The 23,008-nt window shown below is 37.6% G+C and overlaps 1 protein-coding gene across 6 annotated transcripts in view; it reads left to right on the top strand.

Annotated features, from left to right (window-relative positions):
* TTLL7 (tubulin tyrosine ligase like 7) overlaps positions 1–13,805 on the top strand; it is a 75,758-nt gene extending 61,953 nt beyond the window's left edge. For 5 of the 6 annotated variants that reach the window (XM_085231999.1, XM_085232001.1, XM_085231998.1 and 2 more), the window contains 3 exons: positions 3,578–3,738; positions 7,998–8,171; positions 11,393–13,805. In XM_085231999.1, the coding sequence (XP_085088125.1) occupies positions 3,578–3,738; positions 7,998–8,171; positions 11,393–11,513 (456 nt within the window). In that variant the 3' untranslated portion in view covers positions 11,514–13,805. Of the gene's footprint in view, positions 1–3,577; positions 3,739–7,997; positions 8,172–8,540; positions 8,660–11,392 lie in introns of all 6 variants that reach the window. The other variant, XR_014885313.1, reaches the window with a different exon arrangement.
* Positions 13,806–23,008: the final 9,203 nt, after the last annotated feature.

Consider the following 23,008-nt stretch of genomic DNA (forward strand, 5'->3'; position numbering starts at 1 on the left):
TGAATGTGCATCTATACAGCTTTTAAAAGTTGAATTAGACATGACAGACTTGACAGCATAGGAAGCTACAACATAACTAGAATTCTTCTTTAACCATGTCAAGTGGCAGCACTATAACTTAGCAGGGTTCTTGTGCCATTGTCAGGAATCTGTAGAGCAGCCATCTTCATTTGCTGAAATTGTTTCTCTTTTTTTCATATTTAGACCTTTTTCTGTTGAATATTCCTTTGTCTAAAATGATCTAATTTGTTTCTTGTTACAGGAATTAGTGTTGCAATGCCAATAGGCATTCACATAAGTCTTTTCCACTGTGTGCATGTGGCAGTTACAACAAATCCAGAGAGAGGCTTAGTGTGGGCTTGTAGTGATATGGAGGAAGAGTATGGGGGGGATGGACAGATATATGTACACACACACACACACATATTAGCATATATATATATATATATATGCTAACAGTGTCTCAAATTCATGCTGCTGCTGCAGTGAAGATCTCTTTGCAGCAGAAGTCTATGGGGCAGCTGGAGATAACAGGGGTTGTGTTGCCAGAATTGATTCCTTTAGTCTGTGCAGCTATGAGTGTGAATAAGGGTCCCTGGATGAGGCCCATAATTACAACTGAGATACAGGGCTTTCACAAAAGACTAGTTAAGGTACTTTGTTTTTTTTTTCTCTCTCCCCAATTTTTTTTTTCCTCTCTACCTTCCTTTCCTTTTCTCTCTTCACCATCACCCTATTCTTGTTTTTCATTCTTCTCAGAATGTTCTCTTGTAAGCACTATTATAATAATTTCCAAAATTCTACAGTATACATTAGTTATACCCTTTATTTGGCTGGCAGTCATGTAAAGGCAAGGGCACATTTACGTTGCGATGATACAGGTTGATATGCTGGGCTGTTATTGGTAAAACTGAACAACCACGAATATGGTTGTCTTTGCTGCTCTTTTGGGGGGCATCATTTGCTACTTGGGAAGCTAATGATTCTTGAAGCACAAGTGGGCCCTTCATCTTTGGACGCTGGAAATAATTTTTTTTTTTCTTTACTGTTTTTAGCCTCAATCCCTTCAAGCTATCAGATAGTTATTCTTGGAAGGGTAGTTCATAAAAATGGATTAACTTTGACAATGACATTGCAGCTCAGGACTGCCAAATGTAAGCTTTTGTTGATTTGAAAGAAGTGTGTTTTATATTCCAGTGGGGTGGGTAAAGCAGAAAAGAGCTCAAGGTGAAGCATATTTATGCAAGTAAAGAATCTGTCTCAAAGGTACTTTCTGAAACTTTGTGAAATACAAAACAGGAACTCAGTTCCCTTAACTATACTTCAGAATTACTGGCAAGTTCTAAAAAAAACGAGAGGAAAATATCTGGGCAATGCACAAGATTTCACAATGCTTGTCCCTGACAGATGTATTTTCTTAAATATTATTCTACATAATGTAGAAAAATTAAACTCTTGCTCATATTCTTGCCTTCTAACATTACAACATTACAGCAGAGTTAAAGGAGGCATTTAGAATAAAGTTATGAAATCAATACATGCTAAAATGAAATTTAATCTTCCAAGACTTTTAGGAAAAAGAGACTTCTGTATGACAGGAGTTGTGACTGTTTTGTGTTACATCACTTTACATAATTTCTTTAAAAACTGTCTTGATGGTAACCAGAGGTCTGGTTCATCTTGTTTTGAATATACTCTTTTATAACATCTTGTTCTGTTACACTTAGATAATTGGCTATGATGATGATGTAAATTGATGTAAACAGAAAGATGAAGGCAATCTAGGGAAATTAGCTTAGAAAAATGGGTTTGTATGCTCCATGAGGTTCCAGCCCTTTTGCAATGCCTTGTCTCTTTTTCTTAAATGGATGATTGAGGCTGTGTTTGCAAATTAAGAACAATTAACTGTGATATTTCCCACTCTGGTGTACTGGCAATGTCAACACAGCAAAAACAGAACAGGTTGTTTTTTTTTTTTTTTTTTTTATGTTTTTTGTTTTTTTTTTTCCCCTCCATAGTACCTGGCAGTCTGTAGCTTGCTATAAGATGCAAGGCTCTATCTTTGGCTTTCTTTACCTCCAGATGCTAAAGAAAAGGCTACTCAATGGCATCTAATCTTTCTATCTCACTCTTGGGGGTCAAGGGTGAGAGATGACAGCGTGTTTTTTCAACTGCATTTGCAAAGATTCTGAACAGATAGGACAGCATTGTGTTCTTGTTGGTAACTATGTACACTGGATCAAAACAACACCTATACATGCATACAATCCTATTTCTTCAAAAAAGAGCTCAAATAACATGTCAATGACACATTTCGTTCAGGTTGTTTTTATCAGACATTCACAGGTTTGTTTGTTTGTCAAATGTGATAAGACTATTTATGAACAACAGTTTGTTATGCAGATCTAAAAAAATGAAATTCTACATCATGCTTCCATATTTTGCTTTTATTAAATCTCCTTCACCTTTTGAGACTTAGATGTTTAGCCATACAAATCTGTCTTTCATACGTCTAAAAGTTGTCAGAGAGAATACCGTACCTTCTAAATTTTCAAATTTGCAACATCTTATACTGAAAGAATACCTTCATCAGTTCACCACTCAGTTGAGTGTGATGCTTTCTTGGAGATGATATTTTTATAAAGAGGCAACAAGGGTGCCCACGTTATGTAAAATTATGGGTACGTGGGTTTTTTTTGTTCTTTTTTTTTTTTTCTTTTTAAAGGCTACATGCACCATAGGCTCTTTTAGGGCAGAATTTGGAGCTCCAGTGAGGGGGCAAGATACTAGTTCAGTGTTCTGGAAGTTTACTGCTTCCTATTCCTGGTTTTATTGACGTATCTGAATAAACAGATGTCAATACATTCTTTCAGCTTGTTTCCTTCCAGTAAGTATAGAGGGAACTTAGACGACTGACCTGAAAGAACTTACAGATGTAAAAACAGACATGATGAATCCCACTTTCCATTTTATATTTTTATATATTTAAAATCTCTTTCATTGCTATAGACATTACTCCTTTAAATATTTTCCTATTTTGTTGCTTATTTCACCAGCTTATTTCTCAGCTGAAAGCTAAATTAAAATAGTTTTGATCTAGTGTAATGCTGAGTTTTAACAGACATTAAACCAGAAGCAGCTTTTTTAGTTTTTCAGGACATTTTAGTTCTTTGTAAAATACATGGCATTTAAAAAAAGGGGGGGGGGAAATAGATAATCTTCAAATGTATAATATTTGAGTTGTTAATTAGGTTGCTTCTAGTTTCTACTTTTATCCATTTTGTTTCATTTTAAATGCTTATTGTTATTTAAATTAGCTAGTACTCAACAGACTGAAAAAAGAGGAAAAGAACTTTTCTGTAATAAAAATAAAATATTTTTATTTAGTTTTGCAAAATTTTATTGACAGAAAAAGCATCTCGTAAAGGTTTGCTGCTGAATGCACAGAAATGAAATGTAGACGTCTGTGGGAATTTATAGCTATGCAGTGATCTGTGTGTGCAGTGAATCAGAGAACAGTTATTTTTTAGATTTGCAGTATGCCTTTCTTTGATATGCTTCAAATACTGTTACCTAGGTTTTGGATATAGTCAAGACAAGTGTTCGTGCGGTCCTCCAGCATGTCTGGAAGGCTCCAGACATTGAAAATCTACATCTGTACCGTCTCTTTAACCGTGTATTTAATCGTTTACTTTGGAGCCATGGTCAAGGTCTGTGGAACTGTTTCTGTAATTCAGGGTAAGCCCATTTTACTTAATATCTTAATCTTTTTAATAAATCACAGTTACGATCAATGCAGGCATACTTTATTGCTCATTTTCATTCAAGAGAACACTGTAATACATTGAACTAATTTTAAAACAATGTATAGATATAGCATAATTAGAAATCTAATAACCTATGCCAACTGTTTCAGTAATGGAATCCGACATTTAGTAAGATTTTTACAGATATAATAATCTGAGGACATAATCTAATTTTCTAAATAGCTGAGCTTTTGTTCAACTCTTTCATTTGGATAATCCACATTATCCAAATTTTTAGGCCAGGTTACTGTGTCAAATGTGGATTTACTCTCTAAAAAATCATTGCTGTCTCAAGACTTGCAAGAGGAAAGCTCAATCTCAGGTGCAACTATCTCTTGCCAAACGCAATCTCTGTTCTGTCATTTACAAATAATGGGTCAGAATTTTTGTGCTTGATTATGTTTGCTGGTTCACACACTGGTGGGAATTTAAGTATGTGCAGAATAGGAAATGTGCACACTGAGGTAAGCAGATATGCTTGGATTGCAAATAAATTTTCTAGAGAGGAAAGAGCAGTCAGGACATATTTTAAAAGTTCAATATCCTATACTTCAAAATCTGCATTCCTGAAATCAATGACATTTGTGTAAGAATGTTTTATACCTGTGGTCTGATTCTACAAATTTCTTGATAAAATGGTAATGTATGAGATATATTGCATACAAAAATACATTTTCTCTGAAAGTATATCTACAGTGTTTAAAAGAATGGGATGAGATTTGAGTAGCTTGTGTAAGATGTTTTAAGTGGTTTATTGAAGATGAACAACAAATGTAGTATGCTAATGGATATTGTATCTAAAAAAGAATCAAGCTCAATATATTCTTCTCTTGCAGTTATTTGTTGTATGTAGAGAACACATGTACTACACTTGTTAATTATTTACTAACATAATAGAAGAATATGCTAACAAAAATGAGGGATCTGAGAGTATCCAAAAGGTCATCAGTTTTGTTGTTGTCTTACAATTATTTTCTCATTGCTGAAGGTTTGTTGTTGTGCAAACTGTTAAGTCATCTTATTTTTTTTTCAGGGTTAAGACTTGTTAGAAGTAGCTGTCAGGAATTTAGCATGCTCAAAAAGTTAATACAAAAACCTTTTCTTAAGCTTGTTTTTCCAATCTAAAACACTTCTTTTACATAATCCTCAACAGCTAAAGAATCCCTTTTTAATGGCAGTAGAGGTATGCAAATCTTTTAGTCAAAACTTATTTTTTTGCTGGCATATAATATTATGATATGTTCCCTTTCAGTAATGCTGTTCTTATTTTGCGTCTTATTTTTAGTGAGCTCTTTTGCAAATCTTCTAATATGCATTAAAAATATCTTTTAAGCTTTTTCCTTTTAAAAATAATATATTTTGTTCAAACCAATAAAGAATTCTCTTCACTTGACTCAGGGAAACAGTCTTTGGGTTCAAGGAAGAGCATGATTTCCCATCTAGCAATACCTTCATTGATGCAGATCAAGTCCCAGCTGACTTGAGAATGGAGCTACGCTCTTTGACAAACATCCAATTCCTTCAAACAGGAGTTGTTATGTAAAAATTTCTAAAACTACTCAGAAAAAAAAGAAAAAAGAATAACTAGTATGTGTTGAGATCATTCTACATGTAACATACCTGCTACAAAATTAATAGAAGAAAGCAAGCTGAAAGGATGTTAGTTTGTATCTAGTCAATATGTTGTTTATTCAGTTGCAATAAATCACTCTTGCCATGTAATCCTCAACACAGACCTCAAGACAACTATGCAGCAGAGACCAGCTTCTCATCTGTCATCTTTAGGGTTAACTGTGCCATTTTGAAGAACAGATTAGAATAAATGAAGGGCATGTGTAGAATTTGGGGACAAATGTGTGGAGGGAGGTATTGCTGTGCTAATTAATAGACAGTATGAGTATGTGAAAATATATCAAGAAGTATGGCACTTTTATTATCAATAATATGTACGTCTTAGGAGAATAACAAAGATAATAGCCCTTAGCTTTTTTTTTTTTTTTTTTTAATGGCAAGAAGAATGAACAAAGAAACAAAGAAAACCTAGTGAAATTACATGGAAATAGATAATTTCATAAAGCTACGTTTGTATTACTACATAGTAAACAATTAAAACTAACAGGAAGAACCAGTTGACCTGAGATGGTTTTAAAAACAATGAGAAATATTTGAAAATATTGCACAACCTAGCATAGTATTCTCTAGATCTATTAAGAGCTCAGTAATTTCTTACTCATGTATAGAAACTTAAGTCGCAGCATAATAAATTAAGCTTCATTGGGTAACAGTACTCTAGTCATTGTTGACTGCCGTATAATGGAGTATGAACTGAATCTGTGTAGCATACTGAGGAGATTGATCAGGAACACTTACATGAAATCTCATTAAAATTCACACATATATTTCCAAACATCAATCTTTTTTATTAGGGTAATTGTATATCATCGTGCTCGTAATCAACCATAATTATAGCAGGCCATATATTCTTCTTCACTGATAAAGTTTCTCATAACTGTGGGAAAGTAATCACAGACCTCAAAGCCCAGAACTTAAGGAATTTATCAGGAGAGTTTCTAGCAGGAGATTTTGGAGATTTATGGGTTGAATTAGAAAATAATTACATGTAACACTGTGAATCCGGTGAACGAATGTAATACTTAGAACTTTATTTTGCTCTTTTCCACCAGATGTCACATAGTGGAGGAAATAATAAAGACAGTAGATTAATTTTCATGCAATAGTAAATGTGAAAGTTTCATGGTCAGGGAACAATATTGAGAAAAATACATTAAGGAAAGCAGTTCTTTAAGGAATATAATTATTCTGCTTATTAAATAAACACCTTTGCCTTAGAAAACATGTTTCTTAATTCATTATATGGATAAGAATTAATGAGATAAATACTTTTGTCAGTTGAAAATTACATATGCGATGGAAAATCTGTAGAACTGAACAGTTTCAGCTTGCACATACTATTTAGACTGGGAATCCAGGCTGAAAAATCAGGTATACGTGGTTTGTTTTACTCATTAATATTCATAATTGCATGCTAAAACATTGCAATTAAAAAAAAAATCTCATTAGGCTGAAGAAGCATGCTGGTTCTTTGATGTGTACTAAAATCCATTGTTTTAAGAACAAACATCTTACCTCAGGGATGTAAAATCTACTACTGATCTCAGTGGGAAAAGGTAAATCATCCCAAATGCCATGTTGATCCCAAGAAATAGATGCAGCAAATTTTCCTCACTCTCTGAAGTGCTTCTTTAATAACCAAGTAAAAAGCATCAAGCTTACAATGCCATCTGTGATACTGGGAAATGTTTTGATGGAAGAGTGGCCTTAACAGTGACCACATTGCCTTTAGAATATAGATAATGGTCTGTAAACTGATCAGGCTTTTGCATGGAGCATAACATAGGCACAAACACAAGTGTTAGTGTATATACTAAAACTAATATCAACTTCTGTAATAAACATATCAGATATGTTTTATCATGTATTTTTTCATTTTTTGTTATTGTTTTTGAAAGCTTTTTAAGAAAACAAACAAAAGCATGATGGTCTGCATTTAAAAAAGCAAGCTTCTGTACATGCACCTCGTAAGTTGTACTTAATAGTGGAAGACACTTCCAAATGGCCAGATAGGATAATAAGTAGTATTTTAATGACTAAACTTAAAAACTTTCTTCTTATTTGGACAAGAAAGCAGAACGTATGCTAATCTCCTTTATGTTTCTTTTAATATTAATTTCTTGGTATTATGAACTTAAAGTATTATTGTGCTGTGGAGAGATTTAGAAATAACATATTGCTTTTATTAATATCACATCAGATCTGCATTCAGCTGGTGGCCTGTTAAAAATAGTGATTTTTCTTATTCCTGTTATAAGACACCATCTACAATTACGTGACAGCAAATCTTTATGTGCTAAACCTAAGTAATAGCCCTATAAATGCTTAAGGAACATATTAAATGAAAAATAGATTTGGGAGATTTCACATATGAAAATTAACTTTTTAATATGGTATTTGGACTCCCAGCATCTGAATTATTTGTTAAATAGTATAGAACCTTTCTGTAAACGGGCATGTTAATGCATTCTCCTGTTCCTCTATTGTTAAAAATCTGATATAAAGAAATAAAGCTCACAGATTGCAGAAAACATGAAGTCTTATCTGTTTCCATAACAGGAACTCTTGGGAAACCATATTCAATAAAAGCACAGAGGTGGTGACTCCTGAGCAACTACAGTGTTGCCAACGAATAGTACAGCTTTGTAAGCACTGCCTGCTAGTGGTGTACAAATATTCATCAGACTCAAGAGGATCCCTGACTGGAATTAGTCCTAGCTGGGATGATACAAGGTATGCATTTCAGTATTCTCTTCCTAAAATACAATGATCAAAGGTAATACTGGGACAGAATTAATATAAGCCACAACTGCCACACTTCCCTTTAAACCTAGTTCACTAAATATTAAAAGAAAAAAAAAAGAAAACAAACAAACAAAAAAACCAACAAGGGAAAAATAAAAAACAAAACCCAGTTCTCCTGATAGAAAATGAAGACCATTTTGAGCTCTCTAGTTCCCTCATGAAGTGCGTCCAAAAAAATTAGGTATTTAGATTTTGTATGAAACTACAATTATTAATCTTGATTGCCTACTGCTCAAGTAGCTGCAGCAAAGGCTTTTTGCAAAGTGAACTGAAAATTTCCTTTCTTCCCCTTCTCAGATCCCTCAAAGTCATTGATTCCAGATTTGCATTCCTAGAGGTATCCTAACATGTATGATACTTCTGGCTTGACATTCGCAGAGGGATGCTATAGGGGCTCAGCTCCAGCCAAGGGTCAGGTAAGTGCCATCTGATTTACTGTATTGCACAGTTTTGCAAAGTTGATTTCCAAACCCTACAGATTTCAAGTTTTATTATTTCATCTCACAGAACATAAATATATTTTCGAACCTTGCAAAACAGCATCATATAGTAAAAAAACCTCTTTGGCACTTACCCGATTCTCCATTGGCTGGTTTAGTTTTTCAACTGGGTACAATAAGGATCATATTGTCAGTATGGGGATCACTGAAAATGCTCCCAATGTGGGAGTCAATGCTCTGCAATTTAACAACCTTAGATGGAAAATTAAACATAAGTTTCAAATTACCTAGGTTCCAAATTCTATCCATAATGGCAATTTGAATTATTATGTATATAAACATACAAAAACTTTGTTTATATGAAACGTGTCACAGACGCTATATTACAGAAGAGCTTCATGAGTTAAATATCACGTGAAAAGCAAAAACTTTGATAAATTATCTGTTAAATTTATGACTTAATTGTACTTGGTATATCTAAGGCCAGTTATTTGATATACTAAACTCATTTGTTATTGTCATATAAATCTAACGGTGATCTAACAATTTAAAACCAACTGAAAACTGCATTTGTTCAGTCACAGCAAAAGTCGAAGTACCTTAGCCACAAAACAAATCCTATTCCATATCAACATTACTGAGCTGCAGCATGAGTCCAGTAAAGTAATTTGGTTTAGTTCAGAGTAGAAAATCTTCAGGCTTGAAGTTTTTATTGCTTTTACTGTTAATACTGCAGAAAATTTTTCATCGTAACCAACCACAAACTATTCAAACTGATCGGATTACTCTAATGTACTGCAGCTAACAATCTTGCATTTGGAAAGAGATGGAATGGATGACCCAACAAAACTTTTTTCATTTCTGGTTTCTGTGTTTATTTTGACACTGAATGGATATTTATTTAAAACTTTTGCAAGCTAGAGGAATCTAGGACCTGGTAAAGCAATATGGTAGTTAACTATGACATTCTGAATTTGTGAAATGAAAGATGCATATGGAAACAAATGCTCTTACCTATTGTGCCCCACAACATGTAAGGCAATGGGAGAAATACAGTATTGTTTCATCTAAGTTTCTGTTCTTAAATTACATAAGAAGCTGCACTACCACTAATAATTTGACTAATAGTTAAATTTCGCAGGTGCAAGAGATCAGAGGATAATTTAATAAATGTACAAGAAAGACATTGTTTCAAGACTCTATAAAATCTAACTTGAAGAACTCCCTTTATCTTTTTTTTTTTTCTGACCAGAACACTGCTTTTTGTTTTGTGTTGATGACTAAAGCTTTCAAAGTTAGCAGATACTTCTTTATTTGGTAAAATCTATTTGTACATAGAAAGAGAAAAAGGGTGTAATAAATTTTTTTTAGATTTGTTCTCAATCACAGTTCCTAACTCTACATCCACTCTATGTGATGGATAGAATGAATAGGAGTATTAATGTAAATGGGAATTAATGCCTTTTTTTTTCTGCACAAAATTAAGTGTAAAGAAAACAATGAGAGTATTCAAAAGGTATACCAAAACCTCTTCAGATAATAGCCAAGAAATAAACTATGTAAAGTGCCAAACCTTTCACATTTTGATAAATTCACTGATGTTAGAATATTTAAGAAATGTGAAAAATATCATTTATTACTTGATCCTTACAGCTTTCTAAGTGGCATTATGACAAATTCTCTGACAGGCATCAGGGCTGTTCTCTGTATCAACAAGAAAACATAAAACTCAGTCTAGTGAGGTAGTGAGCTATGAAACACATCACCAGCCCAGACCAAATCAGACTTCTTTTTTCCCCTGTAAATTGATGAAAATAAAAGAATAATAACATTTTGATAATAACGTGATTCGTAAGATCAATCCTTTAACTTATTCATCATTAATCAATATGACTCAGTAGAATGATGCAATGATTGTTAAGCAATAATTTATATAATGTGTTGTGTTAATCCATCCTAACACTGACATAACTCATTACAACGCTCTGATTTTGTGTGGATGTTATTTCTGCAGTTACTGTGCTCATCTAATAATTTCTGCGACTATTAGTAAATGATAAAATAAAAACAGATTTAAGAATGAGTATTAGACATGATAAACCACTTTTATAGCATTATATAAAATACAAACAATATAGCTGCATGAATATAAAAATATAAATCATGCGACTCAGTGTTGTTGCATCACTGTTTCTTGCTTTACAAGAATTGTGATGATAGCATGGCAATTTTTAGGGAAGGAGAGCAGAAATCAAAGCTGAGATATTGTTTTTTTTCCTAATAAACATTTTTTAACAACTTAAATTTTAATAATCTAGTTAACATAAACTGCAGTTTTTACCCAGTTTAAATTGAAGAAATAGTACTATAATAACAAAGACAGTGAGCGAAATGTTAAATTTGGATGGCAGTGTTGCACAGGATGCCACTGTTTTTATTTACCTTCTTGCTTTAAACACTGAGAACTGGCAAGATGTTTGATATCATACACCGTCCTGAAATTTTGCTAAACTGTCCCTGACCTTAGGATCTGTTTCATGAGATCATTTATTCATTGCCTAGTATTCCTTATGTGTTATAAATAGTGCTTATCATATGTATTTTCTTGCATATAACAATTATAAAGTAAGCACATGAACAACTAATTGCTTCAATCTTGAATCTTAGTTTTACCTATAAATTCTGCTATATTTTTCATATCATTTCTAGGTGTTTATTGCCAGGACCACCACAGTTCATCATGAAATCATCCTCGTCCAACCTCAGCTGCGGTTCATCTGGAATGCTTCGCCCTAACATTTTGTTCACACGCAGATACAGTCACTTGTGAAGGAAAAGTTACTTTTCATTGTAAATAATGGCACTCCATTTTTATTTTCAAATTAAATTTGTGATGGAGCTAAATACAACACTGTTATATATAATATACCATATTATGATAACATTTAGCTTAAAACTTACTGTAAAAGCAAAGCTTTTCTGGAAGCATAATAAACCTTGTTAAGTTGTTTACACACATGTGAATGTGTAGATCTTGCTAGGTTTATAAGTAATTCCTTCCTACTAGAAATGTTATTTTTGCTGCAGAATATATAAGATGGAGTTGATCTTGAAGATCCTATTACAGTGTTACATTATTTTCTACATACAATACTTTTGAGTTGAATATTATTTATTGTAAAGTATGCTATTTATTGTCTCAAGTGTAAGACAAGAGCCTTTAAAAAGACAGATGAATAAAAAAACTGTAGTAGAACAAATAAGACTGTAATTATTATTAAAAATAACCTTACAATTTCTTGGATATGTTTAAAATAATCCCCAAAACTCTGTAAAGCCAAACATTTCTCCTTTGAAATTACAGGCTCTGCTTAAAGCTGTTACACTTCTTAAAGGACATGTCATAGTATCTTTTAGAAAAAGTGAAGAAATTCTTGTATGCAAACAGTAAAAATACCAGTTCTGGCATTCACTTTCTAATTGGATTTTTGTAATAATACAGAAGCCAATATTTGTTATCAGGTTTTCATTCACATTAACTGTGGCCTGTGCCTTTGGGAGCAAGCAGTCACCTACAACTTGTACAAGCATGCATAGTGAGTATTTATTCTGTTTTACTGCACAAGTGGTGAAACACATTTTTAGGAAATACTGCAGCTATAATATATTATTTCAATCTTACACTAATTGGTTTGCTGTAGCTTTTAACATACAATTCAGTACATACTGCAGAATGTATCATTTAACTAGACAGTATTTTCTAGACTTGTGGCACCTTTAAATGTTGAAATATAATTCATTAGAAAGCTCTCATTCAGACTCAGCTTCCTGGGCCTGGCTGAAGAGCACTAAAAGAAATTGAGCCAGAGCATGGAAGTAGAATTAACAGGACATGTAACCTGAAAACATCATTCAGGTTTGCTATGTAGACCCATTCATCTCATTCAGCACTGTGCCATATAAGCCTTATTCATTATATAAATAGTTATTTAAAATGAATTAACCTAGATTTAAAAATGAATTAAGTTTCTAAACTAAGTAAAGAACAAAGTAGTAGATATTTACCAAAGATGTGTTTACTTTACAATAATAAAAACTGCAAATGTGTTTGTAAATTACCAGTGAATTTTATGTAGGTTGCTCTGAAAGTAATGCCTCCTGTTTATTTCCATGGAAATGGCAACAAAGACAAAGAGTACAATAATGATAGAGCACTGATAGAGCAAATTTTCAGGTACAAAAGATTGTTTTTCAATGTAGTCACCATCATTAGTTATTCATTTTCACTGGTGATAAACACGAGCCTCCATGTCGCACTCGCAGAAGTCTGCGTGACTGTCCAGAACGTGGCTTGTCTTTCATGTTGCTGCCACCACTGCTGAAACACACCACTCCCTGCCTTGCTGTTCTCACATCCACTGTTTGGCGTCCATAAATGCTCACCAAGTGTTGATGAATATCAATGGCAACCAATTCAATGATGCACCTTTGCTTTATCTGCACTTCCATATCAGATGCCATTCTGTCAGACAGCAACAAAATGTAACCGGATACCTAGTGGGAAGGTTCAGCCTCTACTGCCATCCCACAATCACCCAACTCTGATATCATGGCCAACATCATAAAATAGGAGGCATTACATTTGGCACAGCCCTCATAAGTATACACTAAAAAATAATTTGGGGGGGAAGTTGTCCTCAGGAGGAAGTATATTAGAGCACTTTGAATATCCAGAGATTTAAGAGATATTTAAGAGACTTAAGAGATTTGAGACTTGAAGTTGCCTGGAACTTAATGTTTTAAGCCTTAGATATAGCATGTATATCAAGTTGGGAATTTTGGTAAGACTTTTGATGCCTGTGTTGTAGTCCATCAGTTCTAGAACTGCAGAATACAACACAGCAAAAATATTTGTAAACAATTAACAAAGCTCTGAGATAAGCCAGATATAAGTAGTCTTCTAGTCTGGTAAAGATCTTTCATTTTTATGGTAATAATAGTTTAGTAATATAGCATATTCAAAATAATTGTATATCTCTTTAGATCCATACAGTGACTACCGATAAAGCGTACTGTGGTTATCTGTAACACACAATAAAAGCTGTACATCTCTCTTCCTGAAGGAGGCTTCCACTGTATTCTGCTGTGGGTCATAGCGGGAAAACCAGCTTCCAGTCTAGCTTGCCAAACTCAGACTGAACCCTGCCACAGCAGGCTCACACAACTCTTTTTTTAAATTTATTTATTTTGTCCTTGTTCTGTTTTAAACTTCTTTTGATCAGTATTCTCAGAGGGCAGTGGTGGGACAGGTCAATCTGTACGGAGTACTCTGGCAATGGAAAGAGAACTCCTACGGGCAGACCTAGAAAAAATAACACAGTATGAACAAAAGCGGACCAGATGGTTGGTGTATGTCCGATGTTACTTAATTTATTTCTGCTAACCTGCTAACCTTTCCTAATGTGGTGCTGTGTTCCTAACAATGTGGAAATCAATACATAAAATAAGCGTAATCTCAGATTTTCTTGTGAGCTTTTGAGAACAAGTGTGCATGGCCCACAAGGGAGAGCAGTTTGGCTGCACCTGCAGCCCGATCCAGACAGTGCGAAGGGTTTGGAAAGCATTGCTGCTTTCCTCCCGTGCTCAGTGCTGACCCTGGGCTCGTTTTGTAGCTGCGCGACGATCTCAGCAACTAAAAAAATTCCCTCTGGCACGAGCGGGGCTGTAGCGCTTACACAGGAGCAGAGTTTCTGGCTCACCGCCCCGGCTGAGCTGCAGGCTGGGTTCCGGCCAGGCCCGTGGGGAACGCCGGGCAACGACGTTGCTAAATTCCATTAATGACCTAATCTTCATAAACCCGCTGATACTTATTCAAAAACACTGCCGCTTAGAGGAGACTTGTATTTCCCGTTCGTTTTCTTTGGGCCCGGCTGGCAGCACGCGCAACGGCACCCTGCCGGCCTCGCGCTGCCCATTCCGAGCCGCCGCGCGGGGCGGGCGCCGGGTCCCGCGGCGCTGCACGAGGCGGCACGAGGCAGCCGCCGGCTGGGAGGCGCCGCGCTGCCGCCCGCATGTGGCCGCGGCACGAAGCGGGGCTCACCTCACCGTCCCGGGGCCGCCGGCAGAGGGCAGCAGCAGCAGGTAAGGGACGGCAGCTGGGGCGGAGGGGACAGGTGCGGGGGTCAGGGCGCTTCCCGCCCAGAGGCGGTGCAGCAATAACTTCAGCCTGCCGTTGCAAAATGCAAGGTGTGATCACCGAAAAAAAAAAAAAAAAAAAAAAAAAAAAAAAAAAGAAAGCCTGTACTGCTAGCCGGGCGTCCAAATCAACTAATGGCTCATCGTGATGGTGGGGTGAGGGCAAGCTCATGTATGTTTGGAAGGAGGCAGCAGCTGCCGTGATTGGGTGCAAATCTCTCACGGTTTCCTCAGCGCGGGGCACCTGCGGAGTGCAACGGCTGCGCCGTGCTCCGGCTGCTCACGTGCTCGGGTCACTTCTCAGCGAGGCGCGCAGCTGCACGGTCGGGGTCAGAAATCTCACAAAGTTTTCCCTCCGTATTTGTTCTGTGAAGCAGTTCTTAACCTGTGAGAGTGAGCCTCCTGGCATCTCTGTCAGCCTTTACTGGAGAAAAGCACCTTGGGCACTCGGTGGGAGTTGTGTTGGTGTGTGCTGCGAGGAGGACGCCCGGGGGCTGACCGGAGGGCATGGCTGGAAGCTGCTGCTGCAGAGCTGGTACCTGTCTGTTCTGCACTGCTGGGCCCAGGAGTTTCGTTTTCTGGTAAAAGAAAGTGCATATAAATTTGCTTCTTTAGTTCTTGGTAACAAGATTGGGATTCCAAATACAAAATCAGAGCAGCAAAGAAAATATACCTTTGAAAGGATTGGTTTGGCAAAGTAACTTTCAAGGAAACAGTATTCATAGCAATACTTATTTGCTAGACGTTGGCCTTGGGCTGACATTCTGCCTGGAATATTTTGTTCTCTATGGGGATGCCAGCCACTAATTTCTGATTATCTAGGAAATTAAATGAATTCACATCAGCTGTTAAAACTACATCTGAATGATTTAGTTGCTGGGCTAGCTGCTCATCTTCTCTACTTAACATACACACATGTATTTACAGTTTTTGCCCTTTCCTTGAATCTTCAAGTGGAAAGTTTGGATTACGTGGACATTTATGTAACACCTAATTTAGGCATTTGCAAATATGACTATTTGCAAGTTAGCTTTGCATGCAGTGTTAAAATGGTTAACTTGGAGCTATTGTGTTTATTCCCATTTTCAGGAGATCATTTGCTGTTAAATCGTATAGCTATTGGAAAATCTTTCACTCTGGCATTTGCTAAAAACGTTCGTAATGTTTTTCTGCGTGTGGTGAAATTCCCATGCATTAGTTGTTATTCTGCCTCTGTGTTCTTTGTTCTCTGTCAGCCACCTCTGTGCAATTTCCTATGTTGTTCAAATGTTTTGTTAACGCAGAAGCGTCTTTGTTGGTATGTAAATAGCTGTAGCACTTAGGACTCTCAAGGAAACCAGCAGTAATTTTACCATTTATGTATATGAACAAGAGCAAATTCTACTTGTGAGGGAGCAAGACAGACAGTCTTAGTGGTTTTTTTTTTCTTTTTGTTGTGTGTGTGTGTGTGTCCTTGTATCTTCTTTTAAAACAAAAGGCAGCCTTCCCTTAGCAAGGAGAACTCTTATCGCTGCACTTAACACTCCCCTTCTTTCACAATAAGTGATATAACCACAAAATTATGCATTTAAAACTGATTTTTATGGCCTTTAAATGCCCTGTGAATGGGTCTATCTGTTCTTATTGACATAGAGCAAAATGGAGCCTGCCTCTGGCTGAAATGGTGGTTGACACCGAGCTCCAGAACCTGCTTTATATTCCACATCAACTGCACAGCGGTCGGTCATCTCTGCGCCTATCGCTGTCAGGAGTTATCAGCCTCGTCGCGGAGGGCAGCAGAGTGCAGGGAAGTGACCCGTGCCCGCCGTGGCTGCTGCACTGTGATCAAACAACTGCTCGTGGCTGCTGGAAGGCAGCTCTGCCAAGCGTTGTTACGCAGCTTGCTGCAGCGGGGTGACGGGATGTGCAGCTCGCTTGCTGCAGAGGTCTGGCTTTGTAAGCTGAGGGTGGCAGTCGTGAAGTACAGCGATGCCCAGAAGGGCTAAGAGGAGTCAGGACATCTGGTAGGAAAATTCATTATCCTGGAGCAGGTTTTGCATTAAATGTTTTCCTTGCGCCCATTCTTGTGGAAATGATTGGCTCTGTTGCAGCAGAACAAAAGACTGCTTCATTAAATGTTATATCTGTGAATTTTTACTGAGTGGAATTGTGTCATCTGACTGTGTATGCACTTGGTTGTTCCTGTCATAATTCACCACGTTCCACTTTTTAGAAGTTTTTCAGAAGAAAGTAGAGGGCCATATTTTCTCAATAGGAGATTTCCATAAGAAGATAAAGGAAAAAATGTCACTGTGTTGTAAGTTCTGTGTAGAGCATTTCTTGATCTGACTCAGTTATCAGACATTGCCCAGTTGTCAATGCATAAGGATTTGCCGTGGGAGTAATTTGCTTTACAAAGAGAAATACAGCTCTGAAGATACCCATGTGGACTCAGCAATCCATTGAATGATGCATCTGGTGTGAGACTGGATAGAGGTGAAAATGCCGTATGTTTCCAGGAGGATGCACCTGCAGCCAGCCTTGTGCACAGGCACAGCTCTGCTGAGTGCTGAATGTTCTCAGCTTTCAACGAGGTCGCTTTCTTGTGGCTCTGACGTTGCTCACTGTGCCTGGACTTGCTGTGTGCCACACATGACTGCAGGCTTTGTTAGTACAAGCTCATGTTTGGTAAAATAACCAATATGCAATAGCCTTTGCAAATACAGTATATTAAGCAACTAAGCATTGCTAATGAGAAGCAGGATGGATTGTGCAGAGATTTGTATTATCTCTGGTACCTGAATTAGTAGGTGATGTGCAGTGTGACATATTTTTAGTTAGAAATACCATGGGTAAATGGCCAACAATCTCAAATGTATGTCAGGTGGGAAAGAGCTGCAGCAGCTGCAGCTACCCTTTCCCTTTCAGGCCCATTAGATAATTTCTGGCATTCTACTAAGCAGGATAATTGGGAATTACAACCTGTGCTTGCAGGGTTTGTGCTGCTAATAGAGGTAATCCCTTCTTTTACTCAATCGTATAGGACTCCAGCCATCTGATTTATTTTATTCTAATTCAGAGAATGAATAAAGTACCTGCATAAAGATGACCTAGTACTAGCAAATAAGCTACAGGGCACTTTAAGTTTAGTCACATCATTGTCTGTTGCTTCGGTGTTCAGTACATTCTGCTACCAGAGGCAACAGAGAAAGCTTATTGGCGTAGTAAAAAATAAGTACTTCTGACACTTAAAATAATTTCTACAAGTGTTGGTGAGTGAGGCCTGACAGCCTCTTCCAATCGTTAATTTACTTAACTTGTGGGAAGACCTGTCAGAATGCTCAGCATGTATTCCTGCGGCTGTGTGGTTGGGTTCTGCTCAGGGTGCACTAAAGTTCGCTGTACTGCACACCAAGCACGGGCTTTGTGTACGCCTTGAGTTTTGTCTGCAGTTATTTTGGAGGATGTGTTCCTCGCCTGTCACCGCATCCCTTGGTTTTGTTTTGAAATGTGTGACATAAACCAGAAACAGCTCTCTTCCTTCCTTCAGCCTTTTGGCATACAGAGAAATGGAATGCTTTGCTCCACCGATATGCCTCTGCATTTGACAGTGCTGCTTGCAATTGCTGAATAACAGAAACATGGATAGCAAGAGAATTTTTTGGGGAAAGCAGTGTACAGTGCAGCAGTTTCATACTTACGTGTTTCCAAGCTGCTGGGATCTTACTTGCTCACATTACTACAGCTTTCAGAGTAGTGTGGCTGTTTGGTGTGATAGGGGAAGGCATCACTAACACTCAGTGCTCCTTCTTAAGAGAAAAAATTTGCAGTTTTTTCTCCCTACTTCCCCCCCTCTGATCAGGTTAAGGAAACAGTAAGTACTGTACATCTTACAACTTCCAAATGCTAACAAATCTGGACTCAAAGCAAAGGTTTAATAGCTATATCAATTAGCAGCTAATGTGAATCAGTGTTCAAACCAGCCCAGTATGTGTTCTAATCTGCATTTGAATACAAATGTTCCTATACAAAATGTGTTTGAATTGTCCAAATGCTATTCAATTAATGTACTTTGTAACATCCCTGGATGTTATATATGCATGGGAATCTTCTTTCAAGTACACAAATACATGTATTATTAGTGGTAATAGAAAACCTATTTAGGATTAGAAAGCTGAAGTAATTGGGTGGTTACTCTTCCTTTAGAAACATCCACATATGGAAGAAGCTTGGCTCTCAATCAAGGTTTTGGAATGATGGGATCTATTTCACAGTAATTTTCTTCTCCTGTACAGATTGCAACAACACAATGGGGATAGCTTTACTGGCTATTACAGTCAAGTCAAGTAGATAAAATTGGTATATGCTTTTGTTTTAGTTGGCTGCAGTATAACCTGTTCTAACATTCTAGGAGGACAGTTGTATATCTTCTTTTGTATCAACAATGATAACATCCAGTAATGCTAATATGCATATTGTTGTGTCAGCATTTTCATTATTTGGGAATTTGTGTCTCACTTGGGTTGCAGTTTAGCTCACAGAGCCTCAGCAGGAAATATAACATTGTACTGTAATTATTTAATCAACAATAAATTGTACTTCCCTGTGCTGTGCCATTGTGCCTTATATTTTTTTAAAGAAAATATATCATTCGAAAGCAACTTTTCTTTTGTTGTACATCTGCTGTTGAACCATCACTCTTCAGTATAGCCCCGTAATTGGGCTTTCACAATGCTCCCTTCATGCGTCCATACCTCTATAAAATTTACTATCAAGTTATGTTATTCTGCAGAGAGAAATGGTTTCACAAGTTGGTTGTACTGGTTGTAGGCAGTGAGAGCTGAGAATATTTCTAGTTCTGGGAAATGTGTGTGGGAATCTGAAAATGACTGAGCCATATGATAAGCAGATATACCGCAGAGACACTGCAGATCGTGTGCTGTCTTGCTTAATATGCAGCATTCTGTGGCATCGCAGCTCCTCAGCAGATTTTGGTAATGTCACCAGTTGCAGTGCAGTCAGTAATCAGCATTTACAATAGTGAAGGTGTCGATAGCAGGTTCTGCATCAAGCAGAATTTTCAGCTGCAGAGTGTTCTGTCCTGTTGTCCTTGCACAAATGTGTTCTCTTGACACTAATACGTTTTTTTTTCCATTTTGCTTTGCTTGTGGCTCAGCCTGCTCATTTTTGTTTTTTGAGGAAAACTAACGGTAGTGATTTTTGAAGCTGGCTGTAAGCAAGCCTAATTGAGGCAGGTGTGGGCAGTGGTGTAAAGGCTGGGCGCTACTGCTCCCAGCTGCTCTCAGCAGTGAATGTGATATTTCTCTGCTGCAGTTTCTCGAGAGCAAATGTGGCTGTTACCAGAGCACATCCAGCACTACCTAGGGAGCACCACAGGCAATGTAGCGTTTGTGCCTTTGAGGTTCTATCCTGCTTCCCTAGAGCCAGCCTAGCCCAGGTCTGCGTTGTTTTCAGTGAGGAAGGCAACACTGATGCGGCAGCTCACCCACTGAACAGATGTCTAGCCAAAAGTACTGCCATTAAAGGCAGAAAAATCTGTGGATATCTTAATGGAAATGTAGTTACTTTTTCTTTTCTTTTCTTTTTTTTCCCTTTTTTTTCCGTTATTTTTCTCCACCCACAACGTACTTTTTTTTCTCCTTATAGTGATTAAACTTATGAAACATACCACAGCAGCACTCCAGCCAGTTCTGTGCAGAACCAGAGGCAAACACAGGGACTGCCTGGTGAGCCCTGAAGCACTCAGATGTCAGTCTAGAGAGATTTGTCACCTGCAGGAAGTCTCTGCCTCTCGCCCCTAGTGCTGGGTTCTTTTGTGCTGCAGTTCTGTGACTGCGTGAGCAAGCTTACAGTGCTTCTCCCTTCTGACAAGTGAGGTGTAGCTCAGCCTGCAGGACGTGCTCATTCAAAACACAGCCAAATAATCATAAATCAGCACAAAGGGCTGAGTTTTTGCGCCACAGCAATCAACAAATTATTTCAGCACTATTGATGATGATTTTTCTGAATAATTATAATTATTAGAACAGTTTTCTGCAAAACCGCTGGAGAAAGGAGGGAGATTTTTCACAGCTGAACGTTTTCTTGTTGCCAAAATTGAGTGAGAGAGCGGTCTGCGAATAATTGCCTCTGCCTTTTTGTGCTGCAAATTATTAGTGGGATTTTTAATTTTTTCTGAATTCCTGTGGACATTCATTTTAATCAAGTAGTGCAAACTGCCATACCCCTGTGTAACTAGGGAACAGCTTTTAAGCTAACAGTGGTTTTCTTTTCTATGAATTAACATCAAGTATCTACTTTTCTATCTTACACTTTTAGCAGGTGGAATAAGAGAAGGTGCTATTTGTGCAATCAGATACTGTCAGGCTGTATTTTGAGAAGCATTTGCCGACAGGAAATACAAGACGCAGGCACACCCAGCAGGTCCGTGGGCTGGCAGTCTCTTTCTACAGGGGCACAGCAGCCCTACTGCAGGTCTGTCGCCACATCCCTTTACAGGACTCCAAGAGGCCCTGTGAGCCCCGGTTTGAGCAGTGGGAGAGGGTGGTGGGAGTATCAGCATTAGTCTGGCAGGGCACAAGGTGATGCTTACTGGAAAAAAACGTAGGCTCTATGTGGCAGTAAGGTTTCTGAGCCTGAGTGGTTGCTGATGTGGGGCTTCCCTTCTGCACTCGGTAGAAAATGCTTTTCAGGATCAAGTCTCTGTCATGTACAACAAATCCAGCTCACAGATGGCATCCTTGAGTTTACTTATTTTTATGGGATTTGGTTTTCCTATGTATTTTGAATTGTATGGTATCACATGAAAGTTCCATTTTGAGTATCTCTTAATAATTCAACATAAAATATTGGTGTTACTGAGGAGTCTGAAATGTCGCTGATGTGGGAAATGTTTGTATGAATAGGATTAGCTCGCATATGTAATTCATGTAACGCTGGGATCTGGGAAACCTGCAGTTGTTTAGAAGAGGTGGATTGTCAGATGTATAGAATAGCCAAGTATTCTAATTACTGGGGTAGTTAAGGAAGAAAAACCCAAACTCCCCCCAAAGGAGTTTTCTAGTTTAAACCGATAATTGCAATTAAGAACTTCAAGTAAAAGAATTATATAACGTCATTCCATTTTGCTATTAAAAGCTTTAACTTTTTCTCAGTTGGAATTGAAAGAGGAAAACGAATCTCAAAAGGGCTTAATTAACTACTCAACTTGGATGCTTATCAACTATAAATATTATTTGATTTCCTTGGCAATAGGAAATACATAAATGTAGAGATTTTAAAGATCAAAGTTAAAATAATTAAGAAAACAATGATTGTCTATTTATTTATATTCTTAATTGTTTTTTTTAAAGCTTGGCATTTCAGGATTCCCCCTCCCACCATTACTGTGGATTATTAGGATTTGGTATTTAACCTTGCATTTATTGGGTAAGCTCTAAATTAAAAGGCTAAATAATGGATGTGACCTCTAATAAAGCCTTAGTGGGAAGGAGTTGCTCTCTGATCCATCAGCTGTATCGAGGGACTGGAAGCAGGGAGTTTCTGCCTTCAGTTCATGTTTAAACTCAACTGTAACTGAAATAGCTTCAGTTCAGGTGTGGTTCAGGTCAATAGCCGTGCCTATGGTGTGTTCCTGGCAGGCCCAGTGGGCTGCACAGAGTTTGGCTTGCACAGACACAGCCTGCTGTGCCCTTCCCTGCCTCTCTTGCTGCACTGCTTCCATCCATGGAACCTTGTGCAGGGCTGGGGCTGCTGCACAACATGGTGTGTGTGCTCACCCAGGGATCATGGGACAAGTGATGTTGCAGAAAGTTGAAAACAGCCTTGCAATTTTTGAGGGCTGGTTTCCAGAGGGGTACAGTGGCAGAGTGCTGTAGAACAAGTCATCTTTCAAATCTGGGGCAGGATGAACGGGCATCGCTGAGATTGTTCCCTTTTCTACAAGGAGTCCTAAAACTGTGGCAAGTGTTTGAAAGATCCTGCTCTTACACAAAGTGCAGCTTTTGAATCTGCTTTCTTGGTTTGTGGTTGATTTTGCAGATGATAAGTCTATATCTGAGGGTAGCAGAAAGCCACAAATGTTTGATCTGCAAACAGTGGGAATTGTTTAGAGCAGCACCTGTGTTCTGC

This window comes from Meleagris gallopavo, chromosome 10 (genome assembly GCF_905368555.1).
Source record: "Meleagris gallopavo chromosome 10, MGAL_WU_HG_1.1, whole genome shotgun sequence".
In the NCBI taxonomy this organism is placed as follows: Eukaryota; Metazoa; Chordata; class Aves; order Galliformes; family Phasianidae; genus Meleagris; species Meleagris gallopavo.